Genomic DNA, 22,243 nt, shown 5'->3' with positions numbered 1-22,243 from the left:
GTCCAGCTGATGTAGGTGTTTTTATGAGGCGAAATAGATGAATTGACATTTAGGCTGTGTGGAGCTGTGCATGCATGACAACCCAGGAGAATGCGAGATTGCACTGCTTGTGATTTAAAGATACATTGGAGAGTGCTTTTGGCAGACGAGCTGTCGACAAGGTCAGAGATAGAGAAACCAGTCTGGAAACAGCCTAGCCAGAGGCCAGGTCAAGTTGACGGACCTGCAGACTGACCAAGGTAGCCGAACGCTTGACGATGATCCTTATCTCGACACTTGACGGACGGAGATGATTGATTGGCAAAGCGGAGGATCGACAGGGGAACGAAGCGTCCGAAGCGTGCGCGGATCAATAAGCGAGCCCGGCTATTCTTACTCCATCCATTGATTCAACGGTAATCCCCGTCAGTCCGCCAGATAATCTCCCAACCGCAAGCCCATCACGTCGGCATCAATCCTTTGCGCCAGCATCCTTGTCTCACGGATTGAGCAAACACTTTGCTCCTGAGCATCCAACCTTGTCATGAACCAATTCCTTGCACCGGGATTCTTTCATCTCATCGACTGTCTTCAACACATAGTCCAGACTTAATCCTTCATATGGTATCAGAGGCGGAGGATAGAGCCCGCGCGACTTCAGTTGATGCACCAGAGTCCCAATCATCAGGTGGTCACAGTCTGGACAGCACACCTGATGGTCGAGAAGGTATTCCATGCGTTCGTACAGAGCGATGAAAATCTCTTCAATGCGAAATTGACGAATCTTATTCATGAGGTCTAAAGAAATATATAAGGTTAGCCTGTTATTCTTACATAGACGAGCATAAATCAGGTAAGGGATTCACCTATCAGTCCCATGGGGATCCCTAGACCATTTGTGGTGATCGGGGCTGTCGACTCCCGCAGCGCGATCTTCGTAACCAGCCGAAACAAACCATGGTGATGAAAGACCCGTGAGACTAGCATCCATTGGGGTAGGTCATGCGAGTAAGTCTTGGGAAAGCAATGCTGGAGTTTTCCAAGCCAGGTCCTTGCAAACGCCTCCACGGCTTCGAGACAACCATAGTGCTGAGTCAACACTGCTACCGTGCAGAGGACCTGGAGGTTTAGAGTGCGGGGCACCTGACGAGTGCGGCAATGCATGATGTTGAGGAGGATGTAGAGGGCATCCAGGTTTGGGAGGTAGCAGGGGAGAATTTCGGTCGTTTGAGTCTCGCTGGTTTCGGTATGAACATTGGGCTGGGAGAGCCTTTCTTGGAATGCATGGGAGGCAAAGCAGAGGCGTTTAGACGAGACGAGAAACTTGATGCAATGGGTGAATTGAGCTGTGGGCTCAGTGGTTTGGAGCACAGGAACATTGTCGCCCGAATGTGTGTGGATGGGTTCGTTAGGTTCGTTAACGAGGGTTGATGTTGACGAGTGGGACGAAGAGGACGACGAGATGGGAGTCTGACGAAGCTCATCCGTATTCTGGATTGTTGTATACAGATGATCCAGAGGTTGTCCACCTGGAGGGCGTTGGCATTGATGGGCAAGAGGGAGGCAGAGGTCTCCACCATTCTTGATCAGGCTTGCATGGAGTCGACCTGCATGTTGTCGCAATACGCGTAGCGCATCCCCATTAGGATCAATGATTATGCAATTCGAATCCATGTTGAACATGTGTTTGCTCCCCATAGCTAGATGGAAGATCGATGGAGACGGGCGAGAAGGAAGGTGGTGGTAAACAAACTGTTGTCTGGGGTGTGGTCCCTTAGCTACATCCCTCGCAACCAGTGACTAGACTCTTCCCCAAGGCATACTCGTGACCTGCGAGCCATTCACAGTCATTACTGCACGCACCATAAAATCACATTCGTGTCTTAAGCTCTATCATCATAAGTTCATTCCTATAAACATCTATCTATCACTCATAAAAATCTAGTTGAAGTAGCCAGGGAAGAGCCAGTTCATGCGCTCACGAGCCTCGGGGCTCCAGTTGGGCTGAGCAGTGCTGAGTCCAAACTTGATGGAGCCCTCCACATGCTTGGCCTGCACCAGCTCGGTGTGCTCATCGGAAGCCAAGGCGTCCAACACCGCCGTGACAAAGCGCTTGGCGTTCTCAGCGTTGGCCTTCATGTGCCCCATCACCATCTCCACAGTCACATCCGCGGTCGACTCGTGCCAGCAGTCATAGTCGGTGGACATGCAAATCATCTGGTAGGCCATCTCCGCCTCACGGGCCAGCTTGGCCTCGGGCAGGCAGGACATGTTGATGACGCTGCCACCCCAAGAGCGGTACATGTTGCTCTCGGCACGGGTAGAAAATTGAGGTCCCTCTGCATGTCATTAGCTTTGCCATTAGACTTTGGCCTGATTACATACCCATGCAGATCAGAGTACCCCGGTCGTGCAGAACCACACCCTCGCCCTCCAAGCTGTGTCCGCAGGCTCTGACGACCTTGGCGACGCCCTCGTCGAAGGGGTCCCCGAAAGGCACGTGGGCAACGACACCACCCTCAAAGAAGGTGAAGGGACGGATACCCTTGGTGCGATCAATAACCTGGTCGGGAATGACGAAATCGCGGGGCTTGATGGCCTCTTGCAGACTGCCGACGGCGGAGAAGGCGATGATGGTGCGGACACCAATGGAACGCAGGGCGGCAATGTTGGCGCGGGCGGGCACCTCGTGGGGGGCGATCTGGTGGTGGGCGCCATGGCGACTGAGGAAGGCAATGGCGACGGTCTTGTTGTTGTGGGAGCACTTGTGGTGCAGGATGGTGATGGGAGAGGAGGGAGTGCCCCAGGGAGTGTTGACGGAGAGGGAGGCGACCTGGGTGAAGCCAGGGAGTTCGCGCAAGCCAGTGCCGCCGATGACGGCAATGCGGACGGGCTCTAAGTGAGGGTCTGAGTGAGTGACAATTCAGACAATTTGATGAGGGTTGGAGGAGTACCGTCGTAGGTGGTGGGAAGGGCGGCCATTCTGCGGGCTAGTTGTTTGGGGGATTCTATGCGAATGCGGGGTTTAGAGATGGAGGAGAAATGGCGCCAAAAAGCAGACAGCATACACCGAGGGGGAGAAGTGGTTGTACAGGAAAAACGAGGAGGGGAAGAGAGGAGACGGAGAAGGAGGAGAGGTGAACGAGAGGCCTGAAATTCTCGGCGGGGTACGCCCAATCAGGAAAATGCGATCTTATCGCTGGGTGCCTGGGGCAGAAACTATTGCTCGCGTCATCTTCCCTTACATTTTGTTTTACATGAAGAGAGTGGACGATTGTACATGATGGAATTGGAATTATACTCAGAATCTGTATGGAACGCTGCGTTATCATCTAGATCGTTAAGCTGCGCACTCAAGCAGGCCGCCACTCGTAGTGATGGGCGCCCTTAGACACAGGCCCTGGGTCCTCGCCCTTGACACCCGGCTTGTTGTACGCATGCGCACCAAAGAGGTCCATCTGGGCCTCCATGAACTTCGTCGGAAGCATGGTTCCGGCCTCGTACTTGAGGTATTCCAAGGTCGCCGAAATCGCCGGGGTGTAGTGGTCGGCTGCCGTCGCCGCGAGGACTGTGTCCTTCAAGGCGTCGAAATGCTTGTGCAACTCGCGCGCCACCTCGTCCACATATTTGACATTGGTCAGCGACTTGGTCATCACCGGCTGCAGCAAGTCTGCGATTGCTTCAGATTGGATGATGCAGCCGTTGCGCCAGATCTGGAGACACTTGCTCAGATCCACATTCCAGCCCTCGTCCTTGGAAGCGCGGGCGATCAGCTCCAGGCCCTGACAGAAGGAGGACAGGAAGGCGCAGTAGACTGCTCTGCGCAGCTTCTCGACAAACGCCTTCTTGTCCTTGACCCCCTCGACAGGTTTGGGTGTGGGGAGGTCAAGCTTCTTGGCAACTTCGAGTCGTTCTGCGCGGTTTCCGCTGGTCACTCGCAGGAAATGCGCCGTGGCCAGCGTTGGGGCGGAGACATGACGGGCGGCCGACTCCATGATGGACCAGTAGGGTGTGCCTTCGGTGTCATCGTCGTCCTGGACGACCTTGTCGAGGACATCGTCGAGGACAAACCCTCCGTCCTTGCTGGCGCCTTCGCCTTGCTTGTCGCCCTGGGGAGTCTTCTTCGTGCGGAGAATCTGCACGCCGATGTCCAGGAGGAAGTTGTTGCGTAGCTCGCCCTCCGAATTCCACTTCTCGAAGATGTCCGCGATCTCCTCGTAGCCCAGCTCAAGGCCGTAGTGCAGAAGCGACCACGCCTCGGCCACGGTGGACAGCATGCCGCCCTCGATGCCGTTGTGGACCATTTTGACGAAATGGCCCGACCCGGCTGGTCCCACGTTGGTGACACACGGCTTTTTGGTCTTCTCGTCTTTAGCGGCGTATTTCTCGAGCAGCGGCAGAACGAGGTTGATGGCGTCCGGGTCGCCGCCCGGGGACAGGCTCGGGCCATGGCGGGCAGATTGGTATCCCCCGGACACGCCCATACCGATCCAATGGATTCCGCGCTCAGCGCAGCGTTTCTGGCGCTTCTCCGTGCGGCGGTAGTGTTCATTGCCGCCGTCGAGGATGATGTCGCCTTTCTGCAGGCTGTCCTGAATCTTGTCGAGCACGGAGTCGGCGGGGTCTCCGTGGGTGATGGAGAAGATGAAGAGTTTCTGATCTTGGCCAAGACTTTGGGTGAATTGATCGACCTCGTTGAAGACTTGCACCTTGCCCTTTCCGGTGAACTTTTTTTGGCCGATCCACTGGCGGATGCCGTCGAGGTTCTTTGGGTTGACGTCCCAGATGGAGACGTCGAGCCCGAGCTCGTTAAAGGCGAAGGCCATCATGGAGCCCATGTTGCCGGCCCCGACAATACCAATTTTGCTAAACATGATGTCTGTTCTCTGTGGTTTGGTGTTGGTGTCTCCTCCATGGTGTGATGTTGTGTCGTTATATGTGGTCGGGGTGTCGACGCAGACCTGACATCATTCCGACATCCGGATCAGCCCTAATTATTTTGGTCTGACATCATCCTGTTGTATAAGATAAGAACCACTGCGACCATTCTGGTTTGAACTTAGTATTATTGAAGCATTCTGAAGTCAATATTACCACTAATAACACAATGACAGTTGATATTCCTCTCTCTTTTGCAACATGCTCGATCGGAAAGCCGACCGACAGTCTTCCGGCTAAGCTGCAGGCCCTGTCGGAAGCTGGCTTCCACGCCGTAGAGCTCGCCTTTCCGGATATTCTGACGTTCGCAAAGGAGACTCGCGGCGAGGTTGCCGAGGACGACTACGAGGCGCTGCGCGAGGTCGCCCGCGACATTAAGGGCGTGTGTGACCGCTACCAGATCAAGGTCATGATGCTGCAGCCGTTCGCCAACTTCGAGGGCTGGCCCCGGGATTCCAAAGAGAGAGAGGACGCCTTCAAGCGCGCGCGCGGCTGGATCAGTCTTATGGAGGCCCTCGACTGCGACATGCTCCAGGTATACATCCCCCACCCCTCGCTTACCCCCATACACATCATGCTGCAATCCAACCATCATCCCAAACCAGAGATAAGCGTCCCGGGGGAGAACCCCCGGACCCCCCTTCCCTTTCAGCTTCCTGGTATACCTCATTCTCAAACCAGAAATAAGGCACTTCCGGGGGAGAACCCCCGGACCCCCCTTTCCTTCAGCCCCCTGGCAGACCTCAACCTCTACCAGAGATATAAGATATAATTATACCGGGGGAGACCCCTGGACCCCCTCTCCCTTTACACAAGAATACTAATGAACGTAGGTCGGCTCAACCGACACCCCAACAGAATCCCTCTCGCCTAGCCTCCGAGAATCTATGATAGAAGACCTCCAATCCCTCGCCGACCTCCTCTCCGAGAAAAAAATGCGCCTCGCCTACGAAAACTGGTGCTGGTCCTCTCACGCCCCAGACTGGTCCGCCGTACACGACCTCATCACCGCCGTGAACCGCCCCAACATCGGCCTCTGCCTCGACACCTTCCAAGCCGCCGGCGCAGAATACGCCGACCCGACGCAGCCGGACGGGCTGATCGCGACCACAGACGCGAAGTCCAACCTCTCAGCCGCCGACAAGTTCCGCGCCAGCATGACGCGCCTCGCGAAGGCGGTGCCCGCCGACAAGATCTACCTTTTGCAGGTGTCGGACGCGTACCGCACGGACCCGCCCCTGGAGGACGTGGCGGTGGACGGCATGCGGCCGCGCGCGCGCTGGAGCCATGATTTCCGGCCGCTGCCGTATGGGGGTGGGTATTTGCCTATCGAGGAGGTGGGGCGGGCGGTGCTTGGGACGGGGTTCCGGGGGTGGTTCTCTGTGGAGGTTTTTGATGGGGAGCGCCGCGGGGTCCCTCTCGGTGAGTATGCGAAGCAGGGGATGGAGAGTGTCACTCGTTTTGTACAACGGTGTCAAGGGGATTCATAGGGGTTCTCTGTGAGGGGTTCATTGTATTTAGCTTGGTGTGCTTTGTTGATAATCCAATATTTATGTCTCTGGAAAAAAGAAGAGGTGTACCAGGGGGCTGAAAGGAAGGGGGGTCCGGGGGGTCTCCCCCGGATATCCTTTTATTTGGTCTTAGGGTTGAGGTGGGCTGGAAGTGTATCTTTGTAGAACTAGTTTAAGGACTGAGTTAGGCCAGGAAGCTGAAAGAAAGGGGGGTCCGGGGGTTCTCCCCCGGAACGCTTATTTCTGGTGATGAGGTTCATATCTCAGAAAGTGCGTGATGATTATTATTATACGGGGTTGGGGTAAGCGAGATGATAAGATGGACATGGATATATTGCCTAACGCCAGAACTATGCAACCTACTTGTGACAAATTAAAGAACGCAAATCATATACATCATCATCAAGCGTTGCTAGGGTAAGCAACCTTGTAGGTGGGGATGAACTCCTCCTTGATCGACCGCAGACTGACGAAGCGGGAGAGCAAGTTGCCGCTTCCGGCCTTGTCGTTGGTGCCCGAGGCACGGGCGCCACCGAAGGGCTGCTGGCCCACCACGGCACCCGTACTCTTGCAGTTGATGTAGAAGTTACCGGCCGTGTTGCGCAGGGCGTCGTCTGCGGTGCGGAGAACCTCGCGGTCCTGGGCGAAGATGGAACCCGTCAGGGCGTACTCGCCGGTCTGGTCGATCTTCTCGCACATGCGGGTGAAGTCGGCCTCGGTCTTGTCGGCGTAGGTGTGGATGACCAGCACGGGGCCGAACAGCTCGCGCGACAGCAGGGGGTGGTCAGGGTTGGAGGTGCGGTAGACGGTGGGCTGAATGTACCAGCCCTTGGAGGAGTCGTAGGTGCCACCGGCCAGGAGCTCCAGTTCGGAATCGTTCTTGGCCTCGTCGATCACCTGCGCCAACTTGTTGAACGACGCCTCGTGGATGACGGGGCCGCAGAAGTTGGTAAAGGTGGTGGGCTCGCCCATCGTCAGAGCCTTGGTCTCAGCAGCCACGATGGAGAGGAACTCCTCGGCGACGGACTCGGCGACGTAGGCGCGCGAAGTGGCACTGCACTTCTGGCCCTGGAACTCGAAGGCACCACGGACGGTCTGGACAGCGGCGTTGCGCACGTCGGCGGACTTGTGCACAAGGTGGAAGTTCTTGCCACCCGTCTCACCAACAATGCGAGGATAGCTGCGGTACTTGCCCTCGGCGACACCGTTGGCAATCTGGCCGTACAGGCTGCGGAAGACGGAGGTGCTACCAGTGAAGTGAAGAGCGGAGAAGTCGCGGTGGTTGAGGACGGTGTTGGTGACCTCGGCGGCGTCACCGGGCACGAACTGGATGACGTTCTTGGGCAAACCAGCCTCCAGAAGGATCTGGTGGACGAGCCAGTTGGAGGCGATGGCCGAAGGGGAAGGCTTCCAGACAACGACGTTACCCATTAGGGCGGGGGCACCCGCAAGGTTACCGCCGATGGCAGTGAAGTTGAAAGGACTGATGGCGTATACGAAACCCTCCAGAGGGCGATATTCAACGCGGCTGTACGCGGTTAGTGGGACCTTTGCAGCACCGGAAAGATAAAACTCACTTCCAGACACCAGGCGAGTGATGGACGGGCTGGGTGGCGTAGAGATCCTCGGCGTACTTCACACCAAACCGGAAGAAATCACACAGCTCGGCAGCGGCGTCAATCTCGGCCTGCCACGCGTTCTTGCCCTGGCCGTGCATGGTCAGAGCCATGATATCGTAGCGGTACTTGGTGGAGATCAGGTCAGCAGCCTTGAGGAAGATGCTGGCCCGGTCGGCGAAGGAGGTGGTGGCCCAGGTCTTGCGGGCCTCGAGGGCGGCGTCGATGGCGGCCCGGACGTCAGCCACGGAGGCATTGGAGTAGTTGGCTACGGGGGCGTGAGAGGCAGGGTTGCTCTGGGTCAATGTCTCGGAGCTCTTGATCTCCTGGCCGGCAATGACCAGGGGAACGTTGAGAGGGCCGTTCTGCTTGGTGCGGGCGAGAGCCTCCTCGAGGGCCTTGCGATCGGGGGAGCCGGGAGCATAGTGTTTCTGTCCGAGCACAGTCAGCAAAGGCGACACCGATCAATTCATCTCGTGACACTCACGTTAGGCTCGTTGTCAATGCGAGGGACCTTGAAGGTGGCGTAAGAGCCCATGGCACGGCTCTGGCGAGCCAGGCTGGCAGAGTGGGAGGCGCATTTGGGGAGACCCCGGGCGCGGAGGAGCAACGAAGACTGCATGATGACAAGCTCTTCGGCGTGAAACAAGGACGACAAAGGAAAAAAGAGAGAGAAGGAGAGGAGCAACGGGTGACGCGGGGAAACACGAAGCTTTAATTGCGACTGAGCAGGCGGAGAGCAGGCGAACACAAGCGGTTACTGCCGGTGAGCTGACTCAGCAGCAGCCAATGGGAAATGCAGCCGATGCAAGGGGTTGACCGGAAGGAGCCTGAATTCTAACCGGAGGTCAATCAGTATCAGTGTGAACTTGTAAGAGTAAGAGTTGTGAGGATAAGAGACTGACTGACCCGTTGGTATCAGTTGGAGTGGTCCAGTGCTATCTCAAGCAATCAGAAACGCCGGCACCTGCCGGGTGGGCCAAATTGACCGGCCCGGTCATTGAGAGGTCACCTTCCAGAATCGCTCCAAAGACTCCATCGCTCCACGACACATACCCCCTCGCATAGCAACGACGACTCTTTAGGTCCGAAGACCGGTCAATGGATAGAGTTCACTTTAGTACCTGAGAATCTGACATCACGGGCCTGGTTCTTTGATATGGTGCTTCGAAGAGCCTAAGTTCATTTCCCCAGATCCCTAGTGGGTCTTCCCCGCATAGAACGATAAGACAACCTGTTGGGCCGATAAGAACCACTGCACTACAGTAAGACCTGGGTACGAGATAGTAAACAAACAACAACACATCATAGCCATTTAGTCATCGTAATCTCGTCAAACGTGTCCACATAATCTTGCGGTAGACTACCAACTTCCTTGATCTTAAACGAAATGCCCGAACCCAGAAGACGGTCAAGGATCACGGCGGAGGCCATTCCTCGCCATCCGTCGAGCATCAGAATTCAGTCTTCGGGACACAAACCAGAAATCCACCGCCGTCCCCTCGTTTTCCAGCTCCGCGATCAAGTTTTTGATCTCCAGGTAGAACGCCCCATACGGGATAGGTCCTCCATGGGCACTCCGCCACCCGTTGGCTATCCAGTGAGGCATATGCTCCGTGACCCCGCTCACCACCCGCTCCGAGTCCGATTTCACCACCAGCCGCTGCAGCGGCATACAGTTTTCGCGTTGCTGCTGGATGCGGATGCCATCGCGTAGTGCCCGACAGCAGGCGCTGAGCTCCGACATGACTATGGTGCGTGGACCCGGATACGAGTCTAGCGCGCTCGAGACGTTGTTCGGATTGCCATATCCCCAGAAGACGCCTATCGCTGCGCGTCCGGTGCCATGGTTCCTCAAGCAGTCGCCGCCAATCGCGACCACCAGGCTGTTGCGGTTGGGCGCGCGCGGCGCGCGGGGGGGCCCAGGCAGAGCCATGTGCACCCAGCGTCCGCATTTGTATTCGATGCGGCCGACGCCGTTATTGTACAACGTTTGGTAGTCGAGACGCCGCGGTACAACGGGATCCTCGATTTCGACCATTTTGCTGGGCTCGAGCTTGGTTTGTGATCAGATCGCTGCAAGGTCAGGACATTCAACCTCGAGATGCTCACCTCAAGGGATGATAACGAGCGGGAATGTTGGATGTCGTTGGATTCGTTATCTGTAAGACTTGCAAAGCTGTTAGTGAATCTGAACGCTGAACTGGCTGGTAAGAGCGGCTATGAGACCGTGAACAGAGTCGGAAGTCCTAAGAGAAATACGCGTCAAGAAGGTTCGACAGCACGCGGATGATGGTGAAGTGGCTGGTGAACACAGCTTCAGTTGATGTAACTAATGAGAATATGACGGAGAAGATGTGTAGTTGAGAGGATATCACCAGAAGGGAAGCATTGGCAAACGAAACGGGAAAGAGGCAGACATACTGAGCCTGGAGCCCAGCCCAGTCCAGTGTTAATGTATGGCAGTGGGAGTCGCGTGAGTAATCACAACAGCGAATATTTCTACGCGGCCACTGGCGAGTTGAGACATGAAACGAGTGAATTGAAGGTCTTTTATGAATGGTTCGAAGTAATTTATTCCGCCTGCAGATAAACTACTCAGCATACTAATTATCAGTCTAGCCAGGCCCTCAGGCAATCCACCACCAGATCCGCTCCAGCCAGTTCCGGGGCTTGCGCTCAAGGTCGTTCTCACAAAGCTGATCAATCTCATCTTTACCCGTGAACACATCCACCTCTGATACCTTGGTCATCCATGGGGTCCGATACCACAGCTTATGGCTCACATAGAGGACCAGGAAGAAGACAATGCCAATATAAGACACTAAGAAATCGGCTGCGGTGAATTTGCCCGGGAAGAAAACAGCATAACCATTGGTGATGGTCAGCAAGGTCACAATGAAGATCACATAGTATGCGCCGTAAGGCTGAAGGACAGTCTTGAAAGGCAGCGAGTCGAGCATGCCGTGGAAGTCCATTGCCTTGCGAAAGCGCTGCATCCGCATTAGCAATATTCATCAAGGTATCACACGATTGGAGGGGACTTACCAAGTATGCAATACCGACGAGCACCCAGCTAATGAAGCCACCGACAGTCGTAAGGTTGGTGAACCAGTAGAAGACTGTTGCACCGGAGTTGGATAGGTTTAGGAACGATAACAGACCCACCGCCCAGGTAACCAGAACTGCTACCCACGGCACACCGTTCCGGTTGCAACGAGTGAAGACTTTGGGCGCCTGGCCACCGCAAGCGAGTGAGTACAGCGTACGAGAGCCGGCATAAAGCCAAGCATTGCCCGAGGACCATGCGGACGTCAAGATAGCTGCGTTGATGACGTGGTTCAAGCCAGAAATCCCTGCATTTTGGATCGCAATCACGAACGGACTGGCACTGGCGGTCGAGCTGCCGCTGGCCACAGCGGACATGAGGTGGGGGTCGTTATAGGCCACAGTGACACCAATAACCAAGGTTCCCAGCACATAAAAGGTGAAAATTCGATAGATGAAACGGGTAGTGGCTTTGGGGATATTGCGTCGAGGAGCTTCGACCTCTCCAGCAGCGGTGGTGATTAACTCAGGAGAGAAGATGAAGGAGAAACCAGATTTGATGAAGGCAGTCCAGAAACTCAAGAAGCGCCCGGTGTTTCCACCCACCAGGTACGGCTTGAATGCGCCGGGGTGCTGCCAGTAGCGGAATCCTAATCGATCATGGCTTGGACCCCCGCCAAAGAACAGAACAACACCCAAGATGATTAGACCGATGATGGCAAGGATCTTAAGAGTGGCAAACCAGAACTCGGCTTCTCCATACCAAGAGACAGCGATAATGTTCAAGGCTAAAATGACTGTAGCGCTTGTTAGACCAGAGGACAAGCACCAAGAGATGCAGATGGACATACCAAGGAGAACGATGGCGATCCAGACGCCAACATTGACTGAGGTGGTCCAGTATTCTATGATGATCCCCGCCGCCGTGACCTCACTGGCCAGTAACATAGCAAACGAATACCTGCAGCTGATTAGTCCCTAGTACGAAGAGACAACAAGAGACAAGCTCACCAATAATTGTATCCTGAGATCAGTTAGTTCATGTCAATAGTCAACTCATGGCTGGAAAATAGTAGGGCTTACCAGCTGCAAAGCCAATGCTAGGCTCCGTATAGCGGCCAATAATGTAGGGCACGGAAATACCCTTGATCGGGAGATAGGTCGTCATCTCGCCCAACATGTTCATCACGAACCAAACGACCGACGACATGGCCATGTACCCCATGAAGAGCGGTGCTGGGCCGACACTTGACAGGGTCGAACCTGACCCGACAAAGAGACCAGTTCCAATACAACCACCGATGGCAATAAGCTGTAGCTGTCGAGAGGAGAGGCCACGATGGGTCTCCGTGTTGGGTCCCAGCTGAACCTCCCCCTTGAGTGCCTCAGGATCTTCATAGCTATCGATGTTGGGAGATTTTTCTTCGAACTTAACCTCCTCAGAGAACTTGGAGGTAGGAGTGGCCATGTTGTGCAAACCAGAAGTGTTGGGACTGGTGCCCTGAGTACAATTCTCCTATTGCAGACCAGGACCGCTTTATAGGATGACTGCTGGGGGACAATGCTGTCGCGAGAGGGAAATTTTGGCCGCGCTTATCAGCAACAACCATCATCCAAGATAACTTTACTTCAAGGTTAAAGCAAGAGATAGCGTCGATGGCGTTCTAAAGAAGTTGGCGATTGGTCTAGATGTGTCTGGGGAGAGCGGTTTAAGTGGGGATGGGCACCTTATCTCTCTGGCTGGCTCTGGTATACGAATGGGAAGGCAAAAGAGTTTGGGAGGGAGTAAGCCCAGTCCTGCTTATCTCGGTGCGGAGACGGGCTGATGCAATCATGGCGCGATGGACGGTCATTGCGTTGATTTTTAGCAAGTCATGAAGCGATAGACGATGTATAGATATGTTGGAGCTGCTTCCAGACATAAATAGATGTGAGATCCTCTCATGGCATTTCAGCATGAAAATCCGGGGTTGACTCTCCGCATTGTTTCAATGATGAATCCACCTCAATTGTCGACAATAATGAGTTTATGTTACCTAATGGTTCGGAGACAGTCCCTGGCCTGCCAAAGCTTGACCCATTCTCTGTCTGTCTATTGGATGCCCACCTGCATGTTTTATTGTTCGATGCTCGCTAGACTTGATCCAGTTTAGTCCGTCTGCCTTCCGGGCCGATACTCAAACTTTCTGCTCTTGTTGCCTGAAAACTCAGGACAGCCGGCTGTGGCAAGCCGGCATTTACTCATTTACCCCAAGTACAAGTCAATCCGTCCTTAGGAACGACGTAATTGTGATCATGAAAGATTGAGCCGTAATGTTATCAAAATCCTCACATCTTATCTTAACATCTATACTTTCCTTGAACAAAGATGCTGGTGTTGTCCCTCGCTCGCTTGGCCGGGCCGGTCAACCTGTGCTGCGCCGGTGGGGCTTTCGACTACCGGCCCGTCCACCGGGCGGTCTTATCAGTTTATCGACGACTCTCAATTCTCCCGGACTGGGATTGAGCCTCCGCACAGCCTCACATCACAATATCAGGTGGTCATTACCTCGGACACCTTGAAGTTTATAGAATTGATAGCCTTGGTTGATACGTCATTGGTACAGCACTAACTCTGGAGGAATCCCAAACTCCTTACGGCTTTCGAACAGTCCTTCCTGCTTTTCCCCATCATTCGCCGCCAGTATATTTTCAGGGCATCTTGGGGTGGCAAGGGAATTTGTGTAACTTGGTCCAGCCCCAGAGTCCACACGTCAGATGTTGCGGGGAAAAATCGATCTAGGGGTGAGCAAGACGCCTACAGGCGATTAATGCGAAGAATATCACCGTATACATTAATTCAGCTCATGATACATGTGCTACCACCCTTGGTCACCATATCTGAATAGTACAGAGTGCTGTTGTGAAGTGGTGCATCTTCTTTAAATCAAGGTCAGACTTTTACACCATGCAACTTAGAACTCTTCTGCTTCTTTGTGCTATAAAATCGGTGGACTTTTGCTTTCGAAACAGTTTAGGCAATACTATAGATCTGGAGGATATATTGACTGCAGGCTCGGTTCCGGGCTCCATGCCGGACAGGCCGGGGGTGGGGTCATCTTGTCGATTCGACCGTGGATCGCCTGAAGAAACATTGAACCATTAGCACATTCAACACGATCTGGCAGGAAAAGACTAAAGATGAGTTTAAGTTATTCTAAGCTTTTAGCTTCTATCCCAGGATGCACTGTGCTGAAGGTTGTCAATGAAGTTGTCAAATAGATTCACGTTATCAATTTACCCCGCTTATCTAAAACTGAACAGACACCGGAGCACCCCTCCGATGCATCCACACCCCTCCATAGATCAATCGGTCAGCTCCTCCGACATCGTCTACGCAAGCTACTCTCGATCAATCTGATAGTCGGTGATTAGATAAAGCCCAAGTGCTTCATTACCAGCGGAAACGACACCGCTTGTCAAATCAGGCCTGGCCACTCTCCAACATACATCCGTGAATCCTCCCTCGGCACCTACAGACCAGCCATCATAATTCTAATCCACGATGCGTATCCTGGCCGAGCCCGACATTTCGCAGATCCTGCGCGAGTTGACCCAGTCACAATGCCACGACTTCCTCAAGGCTCTTTGCGACTCCCTCACATCAGTCTTTAATCAGTCGACCGTCCCCGAGGAGGAGCGCCTCATCCACCAACCCCTCCGTAGCACCATCCTCACCAAAGAGCAGAATCTCTCGCTCTTCATGCCGGTTTCCAACACTGCAAGCACAGGCATCAAGATCGTTACTGCCTCTCAGTCCCACGGCATTATTGGGGTTATCAACATCTTCTCCCCGGAAGGTAGTCTCCAAGGTCTCTTGAGCGCCGCCGAGATCACTGCCTTTCGCACAGCCCTGACAATCATGTCCCTCCTCGTTCGCTGCCAGTCTCTCCGCAAGGAGAACGTGATCATATTCGGCTCCGGCCGTCAGGCCGAATGGCACGCCCGCTTGGTCCTCCTCTTGTTCCCAGGGCAGGTGCGCTCGATCACCATCCTCAATCGCGGCCGCGCGCGACTCGTGGAGCTGGAGAAAGAGGTCCTTGGGGAATTACGGGCTGCGCATCCGCACGTTACAATTACGACTATCGCCAAGGACGATGCAGACCCCAATGTTTATGAGGAGAAGCTGCGGGCGGCGCTGCAGACGTGCGATGTCCTGTTCAGCTGCACACCGGCCACGCAGCCCAACTTCCCCGCTTCGTATCTACAGCCGTTCCGGCAGAGGTTCATCTCGCTGATCGGATCGTATAAGCCGCATATGCGGGAAATCGATACGGAGACGTTGCTCTCGGGGGGAGGGAAAGTCTACGTGGATTTGAAGGAGGCGTGTTTGGAGGAGTCTGGCGAGTTGATTCTGGCGGAGATGACGGAGGATCAGTTGGTAGAGGTTGGCGAATTGTACGGTGAGTTGGGGTCGGAGAGGCCGGTGGATGTAGCTGAAGGGTGCAACGTAGTGTTCAAGTGTGTGGGTATGGGGATTATGGATTTGGTTATTGGAAATAAGCTTTTAGATGTTGGACGAGAGAGAGGCATTGGCATGACAGTAGACGGTTTCTGAGGTGCTGGATTGTTGAGGATGGCAACGTGTGTGAATTGAAAGCTGGACTGAGAGTCAATGCAACAGTTGTTTATTTATATATTGGCGGCTGGCAGTGGTGATAATGCAGTTCCACTGTTTGCCGGACCCGCCAAAGTCAAACCCGCTCTTCTTCCTTCCTTATCAGTTCGCCTTCCTCGTTCCTTTTCCCCTGGAGAGGATTAAATTCCGGGCATTTTTTCCCTTGGCTAGTATCTTTCCGCGAAAACACCGCCTTTTCCTCTTTCTTCCCTGACTTATCCTCTTCTCTCTCTTCTCTCGCCTCCCCATAATCCTCATCGTTTCCGCTTCCCCGCATGGGCATGCTTTGAATTTTACCATGCGTTTGTCGCTACATCGCCCTCCTTGATCTCGAACAGCTATGGACGAGGGCCCAACCACCCCTGCTGGTCTGGGCCAGCAGAAACGACCCCGCGTTTCCGAGGAAAACCGCAAACGAGCCGTGCGAGCGTAGGGTAATCCCCTTCCGCGTTTCCGTCTTCTTGCTTACACAATCAATTCCAGCTGCGATGGCTGTCGCCGAGTGAAGGAGAAATGCGAAGGAGGCGTGCCGTGTCGCCGATGTCTGCGGTATCGGCGACAATGCGTCTTCACCCACCCCGACCATGCGGAGAAGATCGCTCGTTCCTCGCCCATTTCGTAAGGCCCTCTAATCGCCTTTCATATTCTTACATACATTCAACGTTTTATCCAGTTATGACACAGACTAATACAGCTACCGATCTAGTTTACTCGAACGAAGCGCGGCGCTCAGAGGACATGATATTGCCGAGTCGGAGCGGGTCCGATGCATGGAACGCATCCTCCAGCACTATGTTCCCAACATCTCATTTGACGTTCACACTCTGCGGAAGATGGCCGAAGATTTGAAACACAAACATCGAGGCTCTGCGACGGAGGCATCTTCAACGCAGCACGACGGAGAAGAGATGGAGGATCTGGCTATCGATGATGAGGATTTCACCATCAAAGCCTTACCGGATAATACTACTCGTGGGTGTTTCAAGTCCAAGGATAGAATCGCGTTCTGACTCGATTCACAGAGTACTCGGGAGAATTCTCCTATCTCAACTTCTCCATGAAGATTCGGCAGAAAATCGACGAATGGATGAAACATGCTGGACCAGAGGTATGCACATCATGCGCGCGGGATTGTAGATACTCTTTATTGACATTCTTTCAGGCATCCACGGAGACAGAGCCGTTCGAAGAGCGATGGCGGGCAACCCAACTGCAGTCCGGATCGACTCTAGTATCAACCTCAGTGACCTGTCTCCCGCCTCGATTTGTGGCGGACTTTCTGGTGCAGATCTTCTTCAAGTATGCGCAGACGAACAATTTTTATGTCGAAGAAGATTGGTTAAAGGATAAACTGAACATATGCTACACGGATCCGTCGAGCCTGTCTTCCAAGGATGCAGGCACTGTATGCGCTATCCTGATGGTACTAGCGGTCGGCACTCAGTTCGCACACATGGAATCGGCCACATCTGTCAACCGCCTGTCCTCGAATTCTGCTTTCGCTGATGACCACCACTTCTCCGAGGATGACGTTGGCCTCACCTTCTATCAGTTTGCGTCGAAGCTGCTTCCCGATATCATCGCCACGGCTTCTGTCCGAAGCGTGCAAGCGTGTCTTCTCATTGGAACCTACCTTTTACCGCTTGATACCTCGGGACTGTGCTACACGTACTTTGGATTGGCATTGAAAATGGCCATACAGAATGGCATGCACCGGAAGTATTCTGGGGAGGGAATGTCCCCTCGTATGGTGGAGATTCGGAATCGTGTCTTCTGGACGGCATACACGATAGAAAAGTAGGTGCCCAATCAACGTTTTGCATGACCACTGCTGACACTCTTCAAGGCGCGTCAGCATTCTTCACGGGCGGCCGGTATCACTCTCCGATGCAGACGTGGATGCACCGTTCCCAACGGACTTCCCTGGTCTGACACCGTCTGGACATGTCGCAAATGACACAAACATGGTGACGCTCATCAAGTTGACATTGAAACTCGGCCAAGTCGCGAATGAAATGTACGTTCTTCAACTTCAAGGCAGCTTACATTTGACTAACAGTGAACCAGATCCATCCTGCGTAAATCGCGAAAGAATCAACAATCGGATTGTCTAGAGCGACTACTGAACCTCCGCAAATGCTTGGTTGACTGGTGGGCCACCTTGCCAGAGGAAACGAATTGCCGAGATCTCAACCCTTCGGGTCCCCTTTTTCGCTCCAATGTCCATCTCAAGCTAGACTATTGCCTGACTCGGATCTTCCTTGGACGGCCATTTCTGTTTAGTAGCATGAGGGCCATCACAGTTCCCGGCGCCCCGCTCAAGACCCCATCGGGGCTGTCGAAGAGTCGCTCAACATTAGTCACTGATTGTGTGGAGGCCGCACTCGAGATCATCGATCTGTGCCGTTTACTGCGCGATGAACCCGGCCTTGCGCGCGCTTCCTTCACTGAGTTCAGTTCGTGCCGCGCTGCTCTTCTGGTCATTCTCGCCCAGAGCTTGACCAAACGCACGGAGCGGCTGCGGGAGGCGCTCGACAAAGGTATGGCTCTCATTAAAATCATGTCGATGGGTGTTGGCTCTGCGAGGTCTGCTGTGAGTGTCATCGAAACTCTTGAGCGGGCGATTCGTCGCTTCGAAGAGTACAGTCAGACGCAGCCCCAAGGCAGTGCTGGCATGATGGAGTCGGCCTATGACCGTTTCAAGAACTGGGAAATGCTATGGAAGACGGGCCCCATATCTCCCGACCCAATGTCGTTTCCCGATCAGTACCCCTCTAGTGGCGGTGTGATGCCACCTGTTATGACGCCTATGACTGGTCCACCGACGACGAACGAGCCAGCAGAAGGTGAGCTTGCCAATCCCAGTATCCCTGATTCGACCGAGTTCTCTGTGTCGCATCAGCTGTCAGAGATGCCTCACTTTGGACTGGATCATTTTGTTGCAAACTTGCCGCAAGAGCTGGGCGAGTTCACGGCAATCCCGTGCTTTGAGACAGATAACCAGTCCACCCTGAGCGGGGAGATAAAGCCCGGGGCTTCCGACACGCGGTGGATGAATTTTATGAATGAATAGTGTTTCCGACCTCGGCCGGGCTTTTGTGATTTTGACAGCGCTGCATCGTTTGGGTCCATGCATGGCGGTTGCATTGCCATGGATCAGTTTTGAGATACCTAGCTCGTGTATATTCAACGATTTGTCCAGACCATTAGTCTACATAACATATATCTGAATGTCCATATTAAACAATTGTAATTGGATATAGCTTGATGAAATGATGTACATGCTAAACTGGGATATCTACTCAAACACAACCTTCTTACCCGCGAACGCCGCAGTGGCCTTTTGCTCCTTAGCCTTCTTTGCCGCCTCCCAGGATGGATGCAGAGGCTTGTCATCCTGTGGCTTCTTCGGAGGCCCTCGTTGAGGCCGGCTATCATCGTACTGCGGCCGACCCCGTCCGGGGCCTGCACCATGACCGTATCTCCCTCTGGGACCCCCGCTGCCATCCGTCGCTCCCTTCCGTGCATCCCACCCGCCATCTCTCCCTTTTTTGCCCTTTTGTTGTTCTTGTTTGACATGATTCGCTCCCGCGCCGTACTTCTTCTCCCACAGCGCCCGACGCGCCTGTTGACCCATGCGGTTCTTGCGCCGCGGCGGCTCAGCGGTTTCTCGGTCAATGTCTTCGGCTTCAGACTCAGATCCGGACCAATACCCACCCATCATGAGAGAGGGCAAGAAAGTAGTGCTGGTCGCGGGCTTCGCGGATCCTTTCTGGACGGACTTAGACTTCTTCGAGGGAGGTGAGTCGGAATCTTCTTCCTCGTCTACTGCCTCCGGAGTGGGGGAGCGCGAGATGGAAATATCAGAGGGAGCTCTCCTCTGCACCATACGACCGTCAACGTCGTCACCGTCTTCATCGTCCTCATCGTCGCTGTCGCCGAGAATCTGCCGCCGGGTAACCATTTCGTCGTCTTCGTCATCATCAGAGCCCGACGCAAGCAACCCATCGTATTGCGCATAATCAACACTCTCCGCATCGTCCATACTGACATCTTCATCGCCCTCCCCGCTCGCAAGCCGGGATCGCGACAGGCCCTCCGACTCACTACCGGAGACTTCATCCGCCGCCGCATTCTTCTGTTCCGGCTTCTTGTCATCCTTCTTCTTCGTCTTCTTATCGGCCTTGTCATTAGCGCCCTGCTCCTTCTTCTGCTTTTCCGCCGCCGCCGCAGGCTTCTTGTCATCAACCTTCAACAACGCCCGAATCCCGTCCATAATCCCCGGAAACACATTCTGCACTGGCGTCGACTTGATCAAGCGAGCCGTCACATTCGCCTCGTAATTATTCTTGGGCCCCTCCGCCGACAATTTGCTGCCCATATGTTCCTGGAATTCCTTGAAGGTCGGCGACTCGGCGATCCGTTTCGTCTTGAGCAGTTGCTTGTACAGGTACTTCTGCGCTGCCTTGGATGGGTCCAATTCCTACCCCCCTCAAGTATATTAGCATTGCATTCTCTTCCCAATATAATAGCGTCATCAAGCGCGACCCTTTCCGTCGTCGCAAATCCAGACTCAAAGGGTAAGTCAATACGCACCTTCAAAATCCTCGCCTCCTCCGCCATCCGCTCCACCGCGTCCGCCTTCCCCTCATCCTTGACCCTATTCTCCCGACGCTTCCACTTCTGGCGCTCGAAGCCGCGCGCAAGCTTCAGGGCTTTGGTGAGCGATTCCACGCCCTGGCTGTATTTGGTTTTCAGGCGGTGCGTCTGGATATGTAACGAGCGGGGATCGGATTTGTCTGTCACTTCGGATAGTTTGCGTTTCGGCATTTTGGTGTGTTTTTCTTGTGAAGGAGGTTTTTCGAGGAGAGGTGTGGTTTCTTTTTCCTTGTGTTGTAGATCGGGGAAGTTTTTTGGGGCGTGGGTTTTTGCGGCCCGCGGGAATTGTCTGGCAGAATAATTGATAGATTCTGCCGAGGCGGCAAGACGGTAAGTAAAGGCGGAGGGGGGTTTTGGAGGGTGTCGATTGGGTGGTCGGGATGACTTTAGCGGGTTGGTTATTGGTGGGCTTTTTTGGGGGGTTATCTACTATCGTGGATGTAGGTATGGATTGCCAGGTGGTTTAGTGTAGATTCAGATGTATTGTTAATATATTGTGTAATTGGGTTGGTGTATGCAGGTGCTGCGTTTAGGGAATTATGAGTTTGTATAGGCTGTGACTAAGAGACAGGTTACAATTGTCGTGTGGGAAAAGGTTCAATCAGACTACGTCAACGATCGAACATCAACGTCACAAATAATTCAGACATAGACGCGGTATGTACATACAGAACAAATCAAAGAAAAATGAGTCATCTAAGCTAGCCCTCCTATTTCTTTTCCTCCTCCTTCGGCGGCTCTGGCTGGGGAGTAGGGAGTTTGAACTAGACAAGTTAGCGTTTGGGTTTCTCTTCCAAGGGATCAACAGAACAGAATCACATACCGACTCGGGAGTCCGGTCGGTACCCGCCCCAACAGGCTCCCAGGCAGTGGAACCACTCTCAAAGTTCCGGAAGGCCTGCGTCAACTCGAGAGGCTCGATGACGATGCGCTTCTTCTCCTCGTCGTACCGCAGCTCCGTGTATCCAGTCAAGGGGAAATCCTTGCGCAGCGGGTGGCCGTCGAAGCCGTAGTCGGTCATGATGCGGCGCAGATCCGGGTGGCCGGTGAAGAAGACGCCGAACATGTCGTAGACCTCACGCTCGTACCACAGGGCGCCCTCGAAGAGACCCGTCACGCTGGGCACGGGGCTGGCCTCGTCGGCGTAGGTCTTGACGCGGATGCGCGAGTTGTAGCGCACGCTCAGCATGTTATAGACGACCTCGAAGCGCTGATCGCGCGTCGGGAAGTCCACGCCCGTGATGTCCGAGATCTGCGTGTACTCCGCCGCCGTGTGGTACTTCAGGAAGGTCATCGTCGGAATCAGCCCCGAAGGCGGCACGTAGATGCACAGCTCGTCCTTCCACACTGAGAACTGCTGCACGTGCTTCGGCAGGCACGACATGATGTACTGCCCGTACTTGTGCAGCGCCTCAGCCTTGTCGCTGTGCTTGTCCGCTGGGTTGATCACGGGGGCGCGCAGGGGTCCCTCGGCTGCGGGGGGAAGATCAATGGGTTAGCTGAATGGTTTGATTGTTTTGAGGCGCAATTGCTTTGTGGATTGGGGATGAGCCACGAGGGCAATTCATCACATACGAGACCGCTGGGCGTGGCGCATGTTGGGGACATCCGGGATCGTCGAGGCCTTCAGGGCAGTCGTGCTGAAAGCACGGGCGGATGACCGAGTTGCGGATGACAGGGCACGGCCGGTGCCCAGCCGCATCAAGGAGCGAGTAGCAGCCATGGCGAGCAATGACAATGGCAGGAGGTGGATGCTTTGGAGACGTGAGAGGGGGGGAGGTCGAGCAGCAATAGCGGCGGAGATTCCCTTGCAACTGGAGCTTTTGCCCCAAGAT

General features: G+C 54.2%; 9 protein-coding genes across 9 annotated transcripts; 3 read left to right on the top strand and 6 right to left on the bottom strand.

The window, feature by feature from the left end:
• Positions 1-478: 478 nt before the first annotated feature.
• Positions 479-1,653, bottom strand: BO97DRAFT_419571 (uncharacterized protein; the record flags this gene model as incomplete). Its single annotated transcript, XM_025696570.1, has 2 exons — positions 479-777; positions 846-1,653. The coding sequence occupies 2 exons, from the start codon at positions 1,651-1,653 to the stop codon at positions 479-481; spliced, it is 1,107 nt and encodes a 368-aa protein (XP_025556481.1).
• A 267-nt stretch (positions 1,654-1,920) lies between these two features.
• Positions 1,921-4,853, bottom strand: BO97DRAFT_430349 (6-phosphogluconate dehydrogenase, decarboxylating; the record flags this gene model as incomplete). The annotated part of the gene is made up of 3 exons (XM_025697433.1): positions 1,921-2,318; positions 2,365-2,872; positions 3,375-4,853. The coding sequence occupies 3 exons, from the start codon at positions 4,851-4,853 to the stop codon at positions 1,921-1,923; spliced, it is 2,385 nt and encodes a 794-aa protein (XP_025556480.1).
• A 203-nt stretch (positions 4,854-5,056) lies between these two features.
• Positions 5,057-6,476, top strand: BO97DRAFT_380661 (sugar phosphate isomerase/epimerase family protein). Its single transcript, XM_025693214.1, has 2 exons — positions 5,057-5,452; positions 5,751-6,476. The coding sequence occupies exons 1-2, from the start codon at positions 5,087-5,089 to the stop codon at positions 6,405-6,407; spliced, it is 1,023 nt and encodes a 340-aa protein (XP_025556479.1). The 5' UTR covers positions 5,057-5,086; the 3' UTR covers positions 6,408-6,476.
• A 273-nt stretch (positions 6,477-6,749) lies between these two features.
• prnC (delta-1-pyrroline-5-carboxylate dehydrogenase prnC) lies at positions 6,750-8,877 on the bottom strand. The gene is made up of 3 exons (XM_025692303.1): positions 8,532-8,877; positions 8,006-8,475; positions 6,750-7,956 (listed from the first exon to the last, which is right to left on the bottom strand). The coding sequence occupies exons 1-3, from the start codon at positions 8,664-8,666 to the stop codon at positions 6,831-6,833; spliced, it is 1,731 nt and encodes a 576-aa protein (XP_025556478.1). The 5' UTR covers positions 8,667-8,877; the 3' UTR covers positions 6,750-6,830.
• A 578-nt stretch (positions 8,878-9,455) lies between these two features.
• BO97DRAFT_419566 (uncharacterized protein) lies at positions 9,456-10,085 on the bottom strand (the record flags this gene model as incomplete). Its single annotated transcript, XM_025696569.1, has 1 exon — positions 9,456-10,085. The coding sequence occupies one exon, from the start codon at positions 10,083-10,085 to the stop codon at positions 9,456-9,458; it is 630 nt and encodes a 209-aa protein (XP_025556477.1).
• A 541-nt stretch (positions 10,086-10,626) lies between these two features.
• On the bottom strand, positions 10,627-12,781 carry BO97DRAFT_4589 (proline-specific permease). The gene is made up of 5 exons (XM_025699256.1): positions 12,176-12,781; positions 12,104-12,116; positions 11,944-12,053; positions 11,093-11,889; positions 10,627-11,037 (listed from the first exon to the last, which is right to left on the bottom strand). Exons 1-5 carry the CDS (start codon positions 12,558-12,560, stop codon positions 10,675-10,677), a joined length of 1,668 nt encoding a protein of 555 aa, XP_025556476.1. The 5' UTR covers positions 12,561-12,781; the 3' UTR covers positions 10,627-10,674.
• A 1,556-nt stretch (positions 12,782-14,337) lies between these two features.
• BO97DRAFT_401971 (putative proline utilization protein PrnX) lies at positions 14,338-15,777 on the top strand. The gene has a single exon (XM_025694379.1). It carries the CDS (start codon positions 14,637-14,639, stop codon positions 15,687-15,689), a length of 1,053 nt encoding a protein of 350 aa, XP_025556475.1. The 5' UTR covers positions 14,338-14,636; the 3' UTR covers positions 15,690-15,777.
• A 114-nt stretch (positions 15,778-15,891) lies between these two features.
• On the top strand, positions 15,892-18,953 carry BO97DRAFT_380654 (Zn(II)2Cys6 transcription factor). Its single transcript, XM_025693213.1, has 7 exons — positions 15,892-16,178; positions 16,233-16,367; positions 16,456-16,721; positions 16,772-16,857; positions 16,912-17,546; positions 17,596-17,766; positions 17,817-18,953. The coding sequence occupies exons 1-7, from the start codon at positions 16,090-16,092 to the stop codon at positions 18,820-18,822; spliced, it is 2,388 nt and encodes a 795-aa protein (XP_025556474.1). The 5' UTR covers positions 15,892-16,089; the 3' UTR covers positions 18,823-18,953.
• A 94-nt stretch (positions 18,954-19,047) lies between these two features.
• Positions 19,048-22,198, bottom strand: BO97DRAFT_466950 (BUD22-domain-containing protein; the record flags this gene model as incomplete). Its single annotated transcript, XM_025699602.1, has 4 exons — positions 21,984-22,198; positions 21,232-21,881; positions 20,346-20,636; positions 19,048-20,232 (listed from the first exon to the last, which is right to left on the bottom strand). Exons 1-4 carry the CDS (start codon positions 22,129-22,131, stop codon positions 19,048-19,050), a joined length of 2,274 nt encoding a protein of 757 aa, XP_025556473.1. The 5' UTR covers positions 22,132-22,198.
• Between the last annotated feature and the right edge of the window lie 45 nt (positions 22,199-22,243).

This window comes from Aspergillus homomorphus, assembly GCF_003184865.1.
Source record: "Aspergillus homomorphus CBS 101889 unplaced genomic scaffold BO97scaffold_1, whole genome shotgun sequence".
Classification (NCBI taxonomy): domain Eukaryota; kingdom Fungi; phylum Ascomycota; class Eurotiomycetes; order Eurotiales; family Aspergillaceae; genus Aspergillus; species Aspergillus homomorphus.
Note: the sequence above shows the minus strand (reverse complement) of the source record. Positions and strands in the feature narration are given on the sequence as shown.